This window comes from Lucilia sericata, unplaced genomic scaffold (genome assembly GCF_015586225.1).
Source record: "Lucilia sericata isolate MDLA Ls3-8-SP2 unplaced genomic scaffold, ASM1558622v1 Contig000138F_arrow, whole genome shotgun sequence".
NCBI lineage: Eukaryota > Metazoa > Arthropoda > Insecta > Diptera > Calliphoridae > Lucilia > Lucilia sericata.
In genome coordinates this window covers 57,830-77,903 of record NW_023994170.1, presented here as the reverse complement: position 1 = coordinate 77,903, position 20,074 = coordinate 57,830, and the positions used below count along the sequence as shown (strand labels likewise).

Here is a 20,074-nt window from a genome sequence, read left to right as displayed (position 1 = left end):
TTTTTGGCCCTTTTGGAGATGTGATCGAGAAAATCTGAAGTCAGCTTAGGATTCAGCTCGGTTCAATCCATAAAAAAAGTATAATTTGGTCTCAGGGTTTCGACGTTTTTCAAATTTTGTCGGCCTATGTAACTATTGGGTTCTATGACAACACCGATAAAAATGTCAGTTAAGAAGATACCCCGGACAACGCCAGGTACAAAAATCTAGTGAGCTAATACAGTTTTAGTAGATTTATGTTAAAATAAGTAAACTAGTTCAAGGCGTTATAAATTATAATATTTCATTGATTGCAAATTCCATCTAACTTCTTTAGTGTGTCTGGCAATGCCGGTATCTACATAAACATCGATACAGTTACAGTCAAAATAATAGTTGTGATGATACGAATATATTAAATATATTATGAGCTCAAAAGACATATTCAGGGTGTTCATTTCTATAGGGACTAGGTGAAATAATGGACCTATTTTAATAATTTTCAACAGGATTCGTCCCTGGAACAATAAGAAATCAATTACCTAATTTCATTTAAACAAACCTGTAGTTTGAATAAAAAGTTAACTGACGGATATAGCTAAATCGACTCAGAAAATTATTCCAATATTATGCTACGTTACATTCCGATCGAAAGCGGTCAAAGTTCTCAAAAAAAAAAAACCATTGAAACAGTAATTATTGTTTTTTGACGTTTTAATCAAATCCTTCACTAAAACTTTTAAATAAAATTTAACTAGAATTATTATGCATTATCAAGATTTATCGGAATTTCAAGAACCTTAAAGAAAACCTATCAGATAGTTACAACTTACTAACGGGAATAGCTCACTAGAAAAAATTCCAATCGGTATATGTGACAATTTGTTTTGAATTACAAAGTTGGTCTCGAGAAGATATTTCTCACATTTATGGTTAGAAACAGTCCCATTATTTTAATATCCGGGGTGTAAGAGTAGGGTTTTAAAGTTTACTTAAGTTTTAAAAATTTCATATAATTTTCAAAACTTACGTGTTATTTCTTCCTTTTGGGAGAACTGTAAACCCAGTCCCAATTGAAATATATGTACATACATATCTGCTAATAATATGTATCTTAAAAGTCAGTCAGTCTTTCGTCTGTCATATTAAACGTTTATTATATAAATTTAGTTTATTTAATTTTAACATATAAAGCATTCGTTTCTGAGATCTTATTTCCTAGCATCAGGTATGATACACAGATTCAATTATAATTTTTAAATAGTATTTCCTATTAAATAAAACCATCACCAGTAAAAGATTTGAAATTTATACAGAGTTTACTTTAATTATCTAAAATTTTTTACAAATTTATGAAGAAATCTTCAAATGGAACCCACGAAATTTCCCGACAAAACTTTCCCGGGATTAAAAAAAAAGAATTCCCGGAAAAAATGTCCCGCTTAGAAACCCTAATCCAGATAAATATATAAATACAGTTAAATTTTGAGAAATTTGAGTACTTCGTTAAATTCTTCGAGTATTGTCCGAATATAAATTTTAATCAAAAATGTTATTGATATAATGAAAATACATATGTATATGTATTAGTTTATTGTTAAAAATAATGTAGAGAAACTAGTTATTATACTCCGTTTTATAGTGAATTTAACATTAAAAATATAGCTCTATATAACGGTTATAGACATCATTTTCATCCACGAGTGCCCGTGATCGACGTCTATACACGTCATTTACATCAACGTGTTAATTATAAAATTCGGCTTTTTAGAATTATAACATTGGAATTAAAATAATTGGCTCTTTCGTTCTCTGCAAAGAAGAAACACATGAAACAATTAAAAACAGATGTCTGATCGTTGGAAACATAATCCAAATAAGAATTATTGTAGGATGTATTACAAATTAAAAGCCATATTTCTGGACTTCAAACCAATAATCTTCATTAAACGATGAGTCATAGTGCGATAAATAAAACAATTACTGCTAAATTATTGCATCCATATTCAGGAGACATTGAGAACACATTTTAAATGTTTACAGATCAAGAAAAGTACTATTCTTAAAAACAAGGATATGGCGATACTGTTAGAGTATGCTAAAACTCATTTAGATTAGCCATTTGAAAACGAGGACAATTATATTTAGGCAGATTGGTCCAATTTTTTCTTAGGAAGGGTTCTCGGTCTTACCTAAGAAACTCGAAAAATATTCCAAAACACAATAATACCAAAAACAGGATTCTGAACAATAGTGCCGTTGTAATTTGCATACAAATTATGAATTGATGGCCTGCCTAGCCTTAGTCGGACGGCTAGGCAGGCCATCAATTCATAATTTGTATGCAAATGTAAAGATATGTATCTAAAATAAAACCAACCAACAATTATTCTTTCAGGAAATTTGTCAGAATTAAATAGAAGAGGGTGGCTAGTCAAACTACTACTCCAACTATGAACTTTTTAAAATGTTTTTTTATTTTTAAAATCTGTACACAAGTGGTGCTATTATTTTGACATACAATTTCCTTCACTTTTTTAGAAAAACGTACAGTGACTGTCATTAATATTCGGGTTTTTATTGCGATATACTGATATTGCAATTTAAGCAGGAATTTTAAGGAAAATATGTATATATTTTTTTGTAATTAAATGAAAATGAAAAACAGTTCAAAATACATTATTCTTGAGATAAAAATTAATGATAAAAACAAATAAAATAGCAAAAAAATATAACTTACCAAAAATTAATGCTTCATTAATATGCGTTTTTTCTAACTTGTAACATAATTTCTTAAAATATGAATTTAAAAATAAAACTTTTATCTGTTGGGCTAGCCATTATTTTTTACAAGTTCAGATAGACAATTTGGCATATTAGAGATAATATTTTCAAATATTCTACCCTGATTTTATCCCATTCTTCTTGCAATCTTTTTTGGGGCCCATTTTTAGAAGAAATTGGACTTGTAGGATTTTGCCAATCTAAATGCTTCCATAAATTTTCTATGGAATTAAAGTCGGTGTTTCAATCACTTTTGGACAATTATAAAGCAACCATTCAAGGACAAGATGCCTTTAGTGTTTAGGGTCGTTAACTTGATATAATTTAAATGTCCATTCAATTTCCGTTTTTTCTGCAGATTGCTTTAAATTATCCCTCAAAATAGTTAAATACTAATCTTTGTTCATATTAATGTCGATAAAGGCTAGGTTTCCGAATCCATTTGATAATATAGAGCCCCAAACCACCACATGTCCTCCTCCGTGTTTTACTATGGGAGTAACGTTTTTTCCATTCAGCTCTTCATTTGGTTTCCGCCACGCCATTGTTCTTTCGACACTGGAAATATATTAAATAAGCTCTTATCAAAGAATTATAACGTCGTCCCACCAAATTAAATCTTTGTTGAGACGCTCATTCACAAATTTTAGTCAGAACGCTCCATCCTTATTATTTACTATCGGCTTCTTACTAGACACTCGGCCATTACATCCCGGACTTTAAAACTTTCGATGAATTGTTGTTTCTGAAACAGTCTTTATTAATTATTCTTTCACTTCAGAAACAATTTTAGGTGCACTTAACGCGGATTTGTCTTGTTTTTTCTAAGTTTTAGACACTCTTCTATATCTCTCAACTTTTTTGGCTTTTTTGGATAGATCGGTAGAATTATTTTCCCAGGTTTAAAAAGGCGGTAATTTGAGGTTCCGATATGGTTGTGAATAACTTTGACAGTTTTCATGCTATGACAGTCATTTATGCATCATTTTAGAGCATTATGATTGCACTTTAATTTGGTATATCATTTGTGGCATAATGTGTTCGTCTAAAAAATGGTCAATTTGATGGATCGGTAGAATTATTGTTCTATGTTTAAAAACTCGGTAATTTGAGGTTCCGATATGGTTGCAAATAACTTTGACAGTTTTCATGCTAGGGCAATAGTTTATGCATCATTTTAAAGCATTACAGTTGCACTTTATTTTGGTGTATAATTTGTGGCATAATGAATTTTTAAAAAAATTGGATAGATCGGTATATTTATTGGTACAGGTTCAAAAATGCGGTAATTTAAGGCTCCGATATGGTTGCAAATAACTTTTATAGTTTTCATGTTATAACAGTCGTTTATATATCTTTTTATTGCATTATAGTTGCCATTTGCTTTGGTATATAATTTATTCCATAATATATTTTTAGAAAATGGTCAGTTGGATAGATCGGTAGAATTATTTTCACAGCTTTAAAAACGCGGTAATTTGAGGTTCCGATATGGCTGCAAATAACATTGACAGTTTTCATTCTTTAAATGAATGCGGCCTTCATTTTTATACCTTTGTACAATATCACCGACAGTATTTTGCTTCATATTTAATATTTCACCAATATTTTTTTTCATTTTCATAGTGCAAAAGTACAATTTTATCTTTTTTCTAAAGATGATTTTTTATGTAGATTTATGTAATATTCCATGTTTTTCATTTTTTTTTATTATAATTAATCGATGTTAATCGAAACAATAAGTGCAAAATATTTTTTTAAATACCTTAAATTTTATTTAAAAATTAAGAACAGAAAAAACGGAAATGTAAAAACCGAATATTAATGACAGTCACTGTACATACTTATTTTCTATGAATACGAATTTGAATGCTACTGTTTTTCTTGCATATACATACATACATACATACATACATACATACATACATACATGCATACATACATACATACATACATACATACATACATACATACATACATACATACATACATACATACATACATATTCTTACCACATTTCTCAATATTTTAAAATAATTTACAATCTCCACTTTTAAAGAATATAGATCTTTCTTAATAATTTTAAATTCATTGAGAAAGTTGTGCTATTATTTTGACATCTATTATATTTATATAGCACTTATTGTAATGTAAATCACAATTTGTGATAGAAAATAAAGGAAAAAGTTTCTGTTGTTCTTATCATTGATTTCAAACTTCTTCCAGGCTGAAATGTGCAATTGCAATTATCTTCTGCTCAAACACCTTTAAATAGAAGTTGGATTTTCATTTATATTTTCTCCCTCATGTAAACAAAATGAAATATTCCCACATTTTGCAAACATGTATGTGTATTCACATATTATTGAAAAGTGTACTTTCTTCTACAACAATATCCACTTTTATGGTTTTTGTGTTAAAAAGAAAATTAGAGGTGTACAAAAAATCGATTTTGCTCAAATGGGTCTTAATTTGTATATCAGTGTCTAAAACTTTCTGGTGTAAAATTGTAGTCATATCGCATAACGGAAATAAGTGCCGGAAAATTATGTATATTTTTGTTAAATTTGAATGAAACCTTATCTACATACTTATATATGTATGTAGGTGTACATACATATATCGCACATTTACTACAATACTGACATAATCCAAAATAAAAAGACTTTGAAAGTTTTATATCATTTTACAATTTATTGAATAACTTTTAAAGAAATCATGGGATTTGAAAAATGAAACCAGGGTCCAAAACGTCGCTATCGTAATCGATTGACTTTAGTCGAAATTATAAATATTTTTTGAGACCGTCGCAAACGTTATCGAATAACTTGTGTCGAAATTTTGAATCGCGACAGTCGATAACGAGTAATCTATTGAATGCGTTGGTAAGATTTCTAGTCTTAGTATCTTTTATGTTTGTTTTCATTTTATATATTAAAAAAATTCTCACCCTAATGTACATACATACATATACATATTGACTTGCATAATGTAGAAGTGTATAGTAAAAGTATTCCACATAGAAAGAAATGTTGATACTCCAGTACATTATATGACATAACTTTCTTACCTATTTTTTCAGATTATAAATTCTTGAAATTAATTCGCTTCAGGTCTCTATGATATTTGCAAGTTAGATAAATAGTGATTTATGTATTTCGTTAATATTTGGGAAATAATAAAAACTTATTTCTATACTCTGGGAAAAAGTACCAAATATTAATATTATTTTTAGACTGAACAAATAGTTCCATCTCTGCAAATATCAGCTAAAAAAAAACTAAAAAAGTACGAAAGTTTTAATATTTACTGTTACGTACATATGTATATACATATATATATACCTATAGGTATACTTATGAATATTATCGCTAGAGTATTTATGTACAATGTACATACATATGTATGTATGCATAATTGCATTTTAAGTATAGAAATATTTAACCAATGATTTATTTTTAGATGCGAATTCTATAATTTTCGCCAAAAATACTTTCAAAATAGTTCTTTGTTATAAATAATAACTATTAAGAAAGAATTCTATTTAACATCATAGTTAATTATTAGCATGATATAATAAATCTATTTGCATACTATGTATGTATGGATGTTCAAAGCTTTATTAGCAATTTGAGATTATTAGTTAAGAAGGTATATATAAGTAAATATGTACATATAATGATTTTTAAATATAATTAATATCAATATAGTAGATAATGTGGCAGTTAGTAGTAGCCAATTAATCGGAATTTAAATTTTTTTTTTTTATTTAAAACGGTATAAATTGATATATACAATTTTTCTTAAAATACTGCGACTAGTCAAAATAGACTAACTAGCAGTTTGAGGCTAATTATTTAAACATATTATTTAGTATTAACAGCAATTCAAATATTTTATAAAACATTATGCTGGTTGAAACGCCTGATGAGGTCATGAGGTTGGCATCTGTTTAGTCGTCTTACTACATTTGTGGTTCTTAATAAGGACGCTATTTCTTCATTTGGGTGGAGTATAAGTTTACGCCTATGTTGTTCTGCTTTCATAATAATTTCCTCTGTTACTGTGTTCATGTTGAGATCTCTATGGATATCAGAGTTTCTAACGTACCATGGGGCATTCAGGATGGTCCTTAGGATTTTGTTTTGAAATCTTTGTATAATTTTAATAACATCGTTTTTAGCGCATCCCCATATCTGGATGCCATAGCTCCATACTGGCTTTAGAATTTGTTTATAGACAATTAGCTTATTATGGACTGAAAGGTTAGATTTTCTCCCAATTAGCCAATCCATTTTTCTAAACTTTAACTCTAGCTCATCCTTTTTCTTCTTAACATGCGCTTTCCAACGAAGCTTTGCGTCTAGGGTCATTCCCAAGTATTTAGCGGTGTTCTCGTGTGGAATCTCAATTTCATCGATAAAGACTGGTTTGTGGTTGACGTTTTTATTTGTAAAATTTACATGAATCGATTTTGAGCTATTTAGTTTGATACACCATTTTTTAGTCCACCTATCTATTCGATTTAGTGCTAGTTGTAGTTTATGTGTTGCGACTTCAACATCTTTTCCAGTTGACATGATTACAGTGTCATCTGCAAATGTGCCGACAATACAATCTGAATCTACTGGTAAATCGTAGGTATACAGTAAGTATAATATTGGTCCCAGGATACTTCCCTGCGGGACACCAGAGCTTATCGGATGAAGATTTGAGAATTCATCATTGATTTTAACACGGAAATATCTTTCTTTTAGGTAAGATTCTAGCATTTCGCAGTATTGAATTGGTAAGAGCATGTTTAGTTTATGTAGCAAGCCTTTATGCCATACACCATCGAAAGCTTTTGAAATATCCAAGAATACGGATGAACATATTTCTTTGTTTTCTAGGGCATTTTCAATTGTATGTGTTATCCTATGTATTTGTTCGATTGTAGAGTGTTTTTCACGAAATCCAAATTGATGATTTGGTATAATATTTCTATTTGTAATTATACTTTTCAGCCTTTTACAGAATAGTTTTTCAATAGTTTTCCTATCACCGGTAATAGTGATATTGGCCTATATAAGCTGGCATCTGTGAGTGGTTTTCCTGGTTTTGGAATCATTATTATCTCAGCCACTTTCCAAAGACTTGGCATATATTTTAGATTTATTATAGCATTGAAGATTTTGGTTAATATTGCAAGTGCTTTATGAGGCAAATGTTTTAAAAGCTCAGCTGCTATTAGATCATATCCAGGGCTTTTTTTGCATTTTAGTAACCGGATTTCTTTTTTCACTTCGGAATTTGTTAGTAGAGGTATTTCTTCATCGTCATTGTTAATCACTGCTTCAATACTATCGTAGATAGGTATTTGCGTTTTGAATACATTTTCTAAGTATGTCCCAAAAACTTCCACTTTTTCTTTGTTGGATTTGGCCCAGCTTCCATCGCTTTTTCTAATTGTGGATGATTGATTTATTGGCCTCTTAAGACTTTTGGTAGCTTTCCATTAGGAGTAGTCTGTCTTATTATTATATGACAAATGTGATAGATAATGATTCATGTTATCATTTTTGAATTTTTGTATCGCTCTCTTTAGAGTTTGTGTAGCGTTATTTAATAAAGTTTTATCGCAGGGAGCTCGAGTACTTTGCCATTTTCGGCGTAATTTTCTTTTAGAAGTTATCAAAGTTCTGATACTTTGGGGATAGGATACATTACTATAAATCTTAGGTTGAAGTTCAGGCGTGCTTTTCCATGCGGCTTGTTGTAGGGTTGTTACAAAATTTTTAGCTTCATTTTCCAAATCTTCTGTTGTGTGGATTTGAGGATGAGTTTTTAAATTATGTTTAATATTTAATTTATATAAGTTCCAATCTGTGTATTTATTATACAAAACTGGATACGGTACTTTTGGTTGTATATCGCAAGAGAATGTTAAGTAGATTGGTGAATGATCAGAGTTTAGATCAAAGCCTTCATCTATTTTAAGATTTAATTTTGATTAGTGTTTATAAAAAACCGACTTTTGGAAAAACCGGTTTTTCGGTTAACCGAAAATTAACCATTTCTAAAAAACCGGTTTGTCGGTTAACCGAGTATAAAAAACCGGTTAAACCGGTTAACCGAAATGTTTGGAAATCTTTAAAATATTATAATATATAGTTGAAAAATGTCATTTTGCGAAATATTATAAATTACTTAATAAGATATTTGCATTTTTTAGTATAGATATGTACATTAATATATCATAAGAAAACAAACTTATATAGATCTGAAGATATTATTGATTCGTTAGGTATATGGAAGTTGCCATACGAGGGATAAATTGACCATATATATCAATAGCAAAAATTATGCCCAGAACTATAAACAGTGTTCAGGTTCGCGACGATTGTCTCGACATAGACAGTGACCTCCCTCCACTCACTACGCCTGTGGTTGTTCAAATTACTGTGAATGACGCTTAGGAATATTGACAGGTGTCATTCTGACTTCCTGTCAATCAACCTAAGCGCCATTACAGTTTGTGAAAAACCCCAGCAGCATAAGTTCTCGGACGGCAACAACAATCCTTATGTTTCGATAAATAAAGTCCGTTTTGAGAACGTTTGAGAAACTTCTCGATTTTTACTATACTCACGCAGTAAACAAGTAAGTATATAGATAATATTTGTTTAACAATCTTAGGTCTGTTTTCATATGCACAAACGGAAAATAATGTTTAAAATTATCTATCCAAAATTTTTAAAAATCACAATAAAATATCAAAGAAAACATACAATTTTGTACTAAAAATTAGATTTTTTTGAAACCGGTTAACCGAGACTTAAAAACCGGATAACCCGGTTAACCGAAAACCAATGTTTTAAAAAACCGGTTTGCGAAAAACCGAAATATGCAATAAAAACCGGTTTTTCGGTTAACCGGTTAACCGGTTTATAAACACTAATTTTGATATTTTCCGAAAAAGAAAGAAATCAATTAGATCCGGGATCTTGTTTGGATCCGTAGGCCAATATGTTGGACTGCCTGTGGACATGAAATTACATCCGGTATTTTTTAATGCTTTGTAGAGCTCTCTGCCTTTGGTGGTAGTTAATCTGGAACCCCAATGAGTGTGCTTGGAGTTAAAATCCCCTCCCATTATAAATTTATACTTGTGCTTTTCTATTAGTTGTTGATATTGAATGTGTTTTATGGTATGTCTCGGAGGACTATAAATTGACGAAAACGAAATATATGAGTTATTTATTTTACATGTTATCGTAGTAACTTGAAATTCTTGAAGGCTAGTTTTTTCCTCTTCATAATGTTCAATACTAGATTTAACTAGTATTGCACTGCCGCCTCTTGCATAGGATGTATAGTGTGGTAACAATAAAAGTTTTTAAATTTAATAAATGATTGCTTTGTGAAATGCGTCTCACTTATCATACATATATCTATGCATTCTTTTTCAATTATTAGTTCAAGTTCATTTTTATGTTGTTGCAACTTGTTGTTGTGACTTGTTGAAAGCTTCAAGATTGTTTAGTTTGGATACGATTATTTGTAATAAATTTTCATTTTCTGCTTTTGTGCTGTTTGAGCTGACAACATCTGCATATGTTTTTCCGCTTACTTCACTATTTGGGTTTACAATATTTGTTATTTTAGAATTTCGAATTTGTTGCACATTATTATTATTTTTGTTTGATGACTTTTTCCTTATTTTCTGAAGTTCTTTTGCGACTATACACCCTCTATAACTTGCAGGGTGTTCTTCGCCACAATTGCAACATTTTGGATGTTGGGCTTTATCAATAGTACACTCCACCGATTCATGCTTACCAGCGCATTTGACACATCTGGGTTCTTTTGAGCAGTAATTTCTTGTGTGACCGAATGACTGGCACTTTTTACATTGAGGTATTTGTTTAGGGGCTCGTATTGGTTCAATTTTGACCACCGTATTTAATATATATTTGATTTTATAAATGTTATTAATATCTTCAGATTCTTCAAAGGCAAGTGAGAACATGTCTAGTGGTTCTTTTGTTCTATATTTGAGTTTATTTTGAACTTCTATAACTTTGAAACCTTGAGCTATAAGATCATTTTTTATCTCGTCTGGGTTGAAAGAGTGGTGGAGATTTTTAGCTAGGACTCTAATAGGCCTATTTTGTTTGTCCTCATATGAGTGCCAAGGAATATTTGATTCATTTAGTACTTTAGTTATATTTCGATAATCATTGCTGTTAAACGTATTTAATTTGTACTTGTTACTTAAGAGTTTTATTGCGAAACCCTCTTGTATGTTTGATTTTATCATATTATACAGATCATTGAAATTATTTACGACGCTTATCATTATTGGAGGAGGGCGTTGTATTTTCATTGCGGGTGTTAATTTACCTTGATTTTCACTATCATTATTTTTGGTTTTCATTTCCGCTTGATTTTCAACTATTGGCGATGAATCAGCTTTACGCTTCTTATTAGCTCTCTTATTTCGCTTACTTTTTTGAACTATCCAATCCGTTTCTTTAGCTAGTTCTTCTTCATCAGTTTCATAAACTTGATTTGATTGAGATTCTTTGGAGCCTGATGGTTTTTGTTTATAACATTCTCTCAATAATTCATTATCTTGTTGCAACTGCAAACATACCATTTCTAAATATTTGATTCTTTCAAGAAGTTCTAAATTAGTTTTTTCAAGCAATTTCATTTTTGAAACTCTGAAATTGCTTAAACTATTTCTTGGTGTTTCTATGTTATCCATTTCCAACTGGGGTCTTTTTATTTTGTTTGTGTCGATAATGCAGTTGGTAGCACTTTTATTTACCAGTATTTGCGTGAGCAAAACAGCTGGTGTGTTTATAATTGTTTATTTTGTTTTGGATTTTTGTTGTATTTACTGTCTCTATCAGTTAAAAAATCGCTTATATTTTTTATAAAATAAAATTTTGGAAAATATTTTTTTAATAAAAACATGGCAATTGGAGTACACATCAATAAACGACAATGTACACAGATTCCGGGTAATTACCGCTACCGTCCAATATCATTGGCGACACGTGAGTTATTTTAATTTTTCGAGTTTTAATTATTTGTCTTGGAGCAATACCGATACACGTCTACTTGCAACAAATAATGAAGTAAAATTTAAAATGAGATTTGCTTTTTTATAGTGAAACTTGTATGTTGAATATTACATATTTTAGCAATTTATTAATGAATAACTGATTTTTAGAAAGTTGCTTTATATGGAGGCTATATGGGGCGATTCTCATAAAATTAGAAGAAGGGATTTATGATTATTTACATATGTCAGTTATTTATGGTGAAAACCAATTTCACATGCAGAGAAAAAACATGGTTAGTACAACTATTCTATGTTTTTTGTAACAATATTTTGTTGTCATAACCAAATAATTGTTATTTTTTATTGAATTCCATCAAAATTTTAGTTACTGTAATCATTTATATGCTTTTGACAATTATAAATTTGAGAATGATTCTCTGAAAAATATTTATTTTTACAACATTATTTATGATAACTAAGTAAACATATTATGTTATTTAGAACCGTTTAAACTTTCAAATAACCATAAAATGGTAGGTTTTTACATGTAATGGGTAGTAGTTATTTCCTAGGTTATAAAGTAATGAGTGATACATATTAATCTCATTATTTCAAATACAATAATAATTAGTTGCTTGTAATGATCTAAATATGTACTTATATATATTGTTACCTACAAGATTCAAATAAGTACTTGCATGTAATAGGTGTAATAACTACTTATTTTAGTAATTAAACTACTTACTTTAAATAAAGTTGAGTCTAACATTTATAGTTTCCCAAATATATGTACATACCCAGCAAAAAATCTGAAATTTTTGGTAATAGCCAGTAGTTATTTCATATATTACTTGGTAATGAGTGTTCATTATCATCCACATTATTTCATTTAGCTGAATAGGTTATTACTGGTAAAGAACAAAACAATTGGGATTTGTTATGGCTCAATTGTCTAGGTCGTTCATTTAACAAACAGGGGGTTCGTGGTTCGAGCCCTGCTGGATACTGTTTATTTTTTTTTTTCAAAATGACATTCATTTATATATTTTTGCAAAAAGCCGTTCTCAAAATTACAAAAAGCAACATGTTAATGGAGCATCGAGTAAGCGGCTGGAGTGAGAAACATAGAAAACAACTGAATGCCTGGGTTCAAATCCCGGCAGAGGAATTTTTTTATTTTTTGTTTTCTACATACAAAGTCGGCCCAAAATAACTAGCTATACCATAACATATTTGTAGGTTTATTTGTAACTAGTTATTTCGCAAAGTTTTTGTAATCAAATTAGTAACCAATTATTAATTTGTTTAAGGTAGGTACCTATTATTTGAACCTCGTCGAACAAAAATAATTAGTTATTCACCCCAAAAGTAATTAGTTTCCACGTGACTCCAATATTACTTTCTAGATTACTAGGTAATGAAAATTTTTGCTGGGTATATTGCTGATTGCAGATATCTATATTGTTGAACCGCCATTTTTTATAGTTTTCTGGGTTACCGTGGCCTAAATATAATTGGTTTGTTTTTATAATGTGCGAACGATCAAACATCTAACTTTTAGCATTATTTAATGAATTTCTTACATATTTCTTTTTGTTATTGATTAGTGTCTAAAACTAACTGATGTAAAATTTTAGCCCAATCGCAAAACGGGAACCCATGCCGGAAATTGATTGAAACGTATTAAATTTCGTTAGCAATAGGACTTTTTTCATTTCTTCAAAAATTGTAATGGTACAATTACATTTTCTTAACATTTCGACTAAACCTTATATTTTATAGAAAATTATCAAACGAGATATAATAAAATAAAATCCATACAAACAAAATCGGTATTTTTTGACCACCTCTAATGTACATATTTGTATTTTCTTGGTAAAAATAAAAAAACTTAACGAATTGAACTTATTTTGTCATTCTATCTTGATACGATAAATCTTATATTCTTCATTCGTTCCCAGCGAAAAATCTGGATTTTTTGTAAAGAAAAGTAGTTATTTCATGCATTACTTGGTAATGAGTAGTCATTATCAACCATATTATTTTAATTATCTGAATATATACTTACGGATATAGAGCAAAGTAATTTGGAAATGTTATAGCCGAATTGTCTAGCGCGTCTATTTAACAAGCAAGAGGTTGGTGGTTCGAGCCCTGCTTGATTAAAATACTTTTTTTAATGACATTGATTTATACTTTTGTAAACCTGTTCATAAAGTTACAATAAAACAAGTAGTTAATGGACCATTGGGCAAACAGCTGGATTAAGAAACACTGACAATTTCCCCGGCAGGGCAAAATTTTATTTTATTTTGTAATTACGATCAGAATATGAATAAATAACTAGTTATTCCCCCCAAAAGTAAGTAGTTTCTACTTGTTTCCAATATTACTTTCTGGCTTACCAGGTATGTATTTTGCTGGGTTATAACCATGGTAGGTAAAAATATCGCTCGCGATCGCTATTTTATTTATATCGCTCGTTTTAAAATTCAAAATCGCGAGTTTTATTTTTCAACACGCGAGCACAATTTTAATTAGAGTTTTATGTGTTTTGTATTCGCTTCGTAAGCGATATTTACATGTTTTTGTTTTTTCAACTCGCTTACGAGCGAGTGGAAAACGAGTTGAATTCGAGTTAAATTCGAGCCGAAAATCAGCAAAGTGTGTGTGCAAGAAACAGGTTCTGTTGTGGTAGTAAAAAAGAACCATTAATATGGGAAATAATTATGTATGTGTGATTGTGTAGCCGTAGGTTTTATGACGGTCTGACAAAGCAAAAGTGGGAAAGTATAAGAAATATATTGTCTACCTTTTTATTTAAATGTGTATGTTTTTTATCTGTAGTAATGTATGTACATATGTATATTGATGGACATGCAAGTGATCTTCATCATTTTCTTTCTTACAAATATATTGAAAACAACAAATAAATTAAAAATTTTGTTTTTGTTTTCAATATATTTAAAAGAAAGAAAATGTTGTCGATATTGTGAAACAGGCAGTTAGATTATTGATTGTGAATCAAATGGTTTGGAAAATTTTATTATGAAGATAATAAAACACGTGTTGAATGATGTATGTATGTATGTATGTATGTATGTATGTATGTATGTATGTATGTATGTATGTATGTATGTATGTATGTATGTATGTATGTATGTATGTATGTATGTATGTATGTATGTATGTATGTATGTATGTATGTATGTTTGTATGTATGTATGTATGTATGTATGTATGTATGTACGAAGTGTCTCCTACTTTGCAGCAAATAATGTACGTACATATGTATTTGTGTACATAATTTTAATGGGAAACTTATTTGGTTATGTCATATTTATATATAAATTGATTATGCCTTATAAATTTAAATTTATTCCATTTACAAAATTATAAAACTCGCGATTAACTCTTTTTGACTCGAATCGCGAGCGAGTTCTATTTTACGCTCTTTAAATTTTCAACTCTTATCGCGAGTTTAAAAATTAAACTCGCGAGTCGAATAGATTTATTCGCCGGAAAATTAATTATTTAAATCGCTCGAATTAAACTCGCTCGCGAGCGAATTGAATTCGATCGCTATCTGTACCCTGGTTATAACAATGTTCAAACAATAGTTTATGATGCTTTGCAAATAATGTCAGGGTAGAATTTAATTTATTTCTAAAAATTTCATTCTTATTATTGAATATACATATATACATACACACATACCGTTAATTTTCTAAACACGACTTTCTCTTAATATATTGCAGGTCATGAAGTCATTAGAGCCTCATGTAAATGTAGTACGATTTTTGGGTTGTTGTACTGACAAGGATCCAATATTTGTGATTATCGAATACGTAAATCGTGGTAAACTACAAACGTATCTAAGAAGTTCAAGAGCTGAGCGGTAAGAATGTTATAATTACCTAATATCAATACATACATATCTATAAAATAATTATTTTAATTTTAAGCATTAATATTAAGTTAATTTTTCTAATTGTATATTTACGGTTCTTTATTTACGATTACATAATATAAACACATACATACATATGTATGTATGTAAGAGCACTTTTAGCTGAGGGGACATGTCGCAGGGTTTTTTCCCAATTCTCTTTTAAATGCCCTTCGTAAAATAATGAACGTTTAGATGGAGACTCAAAAGGCGTGCGACATTTGTTTGTTAGTGTTGCCATATTTAGGGTTATTAAATGTTGTTTCCATTATTTTGTTTAACAAAAAATATGTTTATATTTAAAATATTTGCTAATTAAATATTGTGTTAAATATGTTTAACAAATATATGTACTTGAATAAATTAAAAAATTTTGGCGAAATAACACTCAATTGATTTTTAAATTATGTATGAGTTTAGCTGAGAAATATTTCTATAGTTATTTATTTAATAATTTATATTTAAAAAAAAAATAACTAAAATTTAACAAGCAAATATTTGAAATGTTTATTATTTTTTAAATGAAATTTAAATAAAATTAAAAATATTGCAAGTTGCACACTGATTCATGCATTAGAGTGATCGCACACGATCTTCACTCTTTGACTGCAGAATAAAAATAAAGCAACTGCCAAAAATACGAACGCGTAACAAAAGAGATACTAAAAATACCCCTCAAAATACGATTCGTGCGTCTTTTGCTACTTCCTTTCTTCCTTACCCCCTTTATCTATAAACTCGTGTCGCACGTTGCTGTTCCCTCAGCTAAAAGTGCTCTAAGTATTTGTTGTTGTTTTTTTTAGTAAATTGTTTATTTCGTTACATATGTATTTACAATGTTGTTTCCCTTTTCAGGCACTACGGCAATACACATGGCAAATCGAATATCCTGACGTCAGGTGACCTGACATCATTTATGTATCAAGTTGCGAAGGGAATGGATTATCTAACATCTCGAGGGGTATGTTAACGAATTATAGAAAAATAAAAGGTTTTTTATGAATGAGGTTAATTGACTATTTGGCGTTTTATTAAACAGGTTTAAATTTTTTTCAATTGCTTTATTTTTAATAACCTAGCCGATATAGGATAAAATCGGTAATATGTACATAAATTTTACTTATTAAAAGTTATATTTCTGCCTATAAAAGTAGTTGAAATTAAAATAAGTAGATTCGTGCAATAATTTGTTTAATTGACTAAAATTAGGTATAAGCAATTAATTCTAAATTTTCTATAGTTTTTGCTTATAGTCATAACCATTAGTTGCACACAAATTGTAGACTATGTATATCGCTAAAGTGACTACAAGCTAAATTTTCTTATTTGCCAAATTGTGCTTACAAAGATATTCACCTAAATATATTCAATTATTGTGAATATAAATATAAAAAGTTTATGAAAGAAATAAATAAAGTTTTCACAAGTTTTTTTAAATTTTAAAATACTGATTGAAATTATTATTTAAAAAATCATCCATTTTAGCCTATTTTCGCTTGGGGATATTATTTATCCCCTCATTTTCCGTTACTTCAGTTTAGTGAATCTAAAATTTCTTCATCGATCATAACACCATATCTAAAATTTTTTTGTAGGTTTATTACCATTAAATTATTAGGTTTGCATTTTATTTTAAAGGATTCGTAATGAACACAGAATAAAATTAAGTACATACAGTACTTTAGAAGAATTCTAGAGACTAAACGATTACAGTTAATGTCATCATTTTTTCTAATTTAGATCATTCACAGAGATTTAGCAGCTCGGAATGTACTGATTGCAGATGATCATACATGCAAAGTGGCAGACTTTGGATTTGCACGTGATGTAATCACTTCCAAAGTTTATGAACGTAAAAGTGAAGGAAAATTGCCCATCAGGTAAGTTTATTAAAACTTAATTTTTTTCTTTTATTTAATATTTATAATTCAAATGCATAATTTTACAGCATTACTGCTGCGCTTGGCTTTAAAATATTAAATGCTGATTTTGTACAATTTAGTCAATAAAAATTTTATGAACATTACAAATATTACAGCAAAATTTTAAATGAAGTTCGTGTGTGCCAAACAATTACGAAATATTAAAATCCAAGAACTATTAAAAAATATGAATGCATATAAAAGATTTTTTTATAAAATAATAAAATAAAAAATTAAATTTTTAGCTCTATCGGTCAAGAACTGCCGGAATTAGGGGGTCAAAGTTGGACTTTTCACCTATTGGTCCTATATTTTTGTAAATTTATACAAATTTAAAACAAAATCATTTCAAGCCGACTTATTCAGTCAGTAAACTTATTATTTATTATGTGTATCAATAGGGAAGTCCATTAGTCAATGTACTAGTCCTTAAACTAGGCAATAACTTATTCTATAAACTAGAAGGCATACTAGTCTATACACTAGACAATAAACTAGTATATAGAGTAGTTTTTATACTAGTCCAAAGACTAATTCATGGAATAGTCCTCCCTAAGAATACTTTAAACGTATAGTTAAAGTAGTTTAAAAACTATATTTTGAACTAGTCAATATCTATGATCATTTATTGATTATACATTTAGTTACTAGACAGTCTATATTCTCTATATGGACTAGATTAGATTAGTATATTGCCTTGTCTATAAAATATTCCATATACTAGTACAAAAACTAGTCTAGTTAATAGACAAGAACATAGAAAAGTGATCGGGTAAAAAAATAATCTAAAAAAGTACGCTCTTTGGTAAATGTTGTTACTGCTTGTCTGGTTGTAATCTATTCGAGGATTCTTTACAATAGAAAAGAATATACATAAATAAGAATTGTAAGAATGTCCTTCTCTGAAGTTTCGTAAAAATTTGTGTTTAAAGTCCCTTTATTAAATTATTATTTCAATTAAGGAAAATATTTCAAATTATCCAAAAAAAAGTTCAAATTTACCAATCTGGCCAACCCTGGTACATACATTTATCTACATATCGCTCATTTACTACAAGACTAGCATAATCAAAAAAAAGTTAATTTTAGAACTGTTTCAAACTGTAAGAAGATCTAAAATTTCCAGCTAATGTTAAAAAAAAATATGTAATTTAAAGTATTTTAGTAGTGTTTTTTTATAAATTAATAAAATATATACTTAACAATTTAATACAATATATAATTTATTATACTATATTTAAAAATAAAGAAATTAATTCGATAAGATATTTAAAACAATACATTAAGAATTCTAAAAATGGTTACTCTCACACTATTAGCAGGAATGCCTTAAAAGTCACAATGTAAACATTTAAGATTTTACGAAGGCAAAAAATAGAAAAAGGCATGCCTGAAAAGTGACAATCTAAAACAGGGCTTAGAAAAAATAGACATTTTTGAAAATAGATAAAACTATATGAAATACTTTAAAATGGTCCATATTTTGAAATACACGGTTCAAAAAAAAAAAATTAATTTTGTATTATGGCAGTCTTGTAGTAAATGAACAATATGTACAGACTTTTATGTTATATGTATTTATAATTTAATTCTGAATATTGAAAATGATTCTTCAATTTGTTCGTATTTTGGCCATATTATTAGTATGTATGTACTTACATATATGTAATTTCTGATAATATTTTGCATTAAATCATTTTAAGATATTCATAAGATATTTTACTTATATGATATTGGATGATATATTTTAATACTAGAAGTCAAAACTGAACTACATACTTATTATTTCCCATATATTTTTAAAGATATGAATGTAATTAATAAGTTTACATATTCAATACAATTCTAGATGGATGGCAATTGAATCGCTTTACGATAATATATTTTCCGTAAAATCTGATATTTGGAGTTTCGGTATATTGATGTGGGAGATTGTAACACTTGGATCCACGCCATATCCTGGCATTTCAGCTTCTGATGTTATGCGCAAAGTAAATATTACTTATATACCTATTCAATACTAATTTTAAATAAATATTTCTAAAATTTATTCAAGGTTCGTGATGGTTATCGATTGGAGAAGCCGGAACATTGCAGAAGAGAACTCTATAACATCATGTACTACTGCTGGTCTCAGGATCCCAACGAACGACCTTCATTTGGAGAACTGGTAAAAATGCTTGATAAACTTCTGCATACAGAAATGGATTACATTGAATTAGAAAGATTTCCAGATCACAATTATTACAATATTGTTAGTTTAAGCGGTGAAAAAGTCTAAAGTATTCATTCAAGTGAATACAAAAATTAAAAAAAATATTGTTGTTTTCTTAAAAAAAGTTAAATATGTACCTCAGGATGTCTTTTTAATTATTCAAATATACA

General features: G+C 29.0%; 2 protein-coding genes across 9 annotated transcripts in view; one reads left to right on the top strand and one right to left on the bottom strand.

Moving 5' to 3' along the window:
* Positions 1–20,006, top strand: part of LOC119601034 (tyrosine kinase receptor Cad96Ca) — a 124,558-nt gene extending 104,552 nt beyond the window's left edge. For all 3 annotated transcript variants that reach the window (XM_037951715.1, XM_037951716.1, XM_037951717.1), the window contains 5 exons: positions 15,577–15,716; positions 16,623–16,728; positions 17,508–17,647; positions 19,539–19,680; positions 19,746–20,006. In XM_037951715.1, the coding sequence (XP_037807643.1) occupies positions 15,577–15,716; positions 16,623–16,728; positions 17,508–17,647; positions 19,539–19,680; positions 19,746–19,970 (753 nt within the window). In that variant the 3' untranslated portion in view covers positions 19,971–20,006. The remainder of the gene's footprint in view (positions 1–15,576; positions 15,717–16,622; positions 16,729–17,507; positions 17,648–19,538; positions 19,681–19,745) is intronic.
* Positions 1–20,074, bottom strand: part of LOC119601033 — a 309,656-nt gene that overhangs the window by 259,647 nt on the left and 29,935 nt on the right. The gene's annotated exons all lie outside the window — the stretch shown is intronic.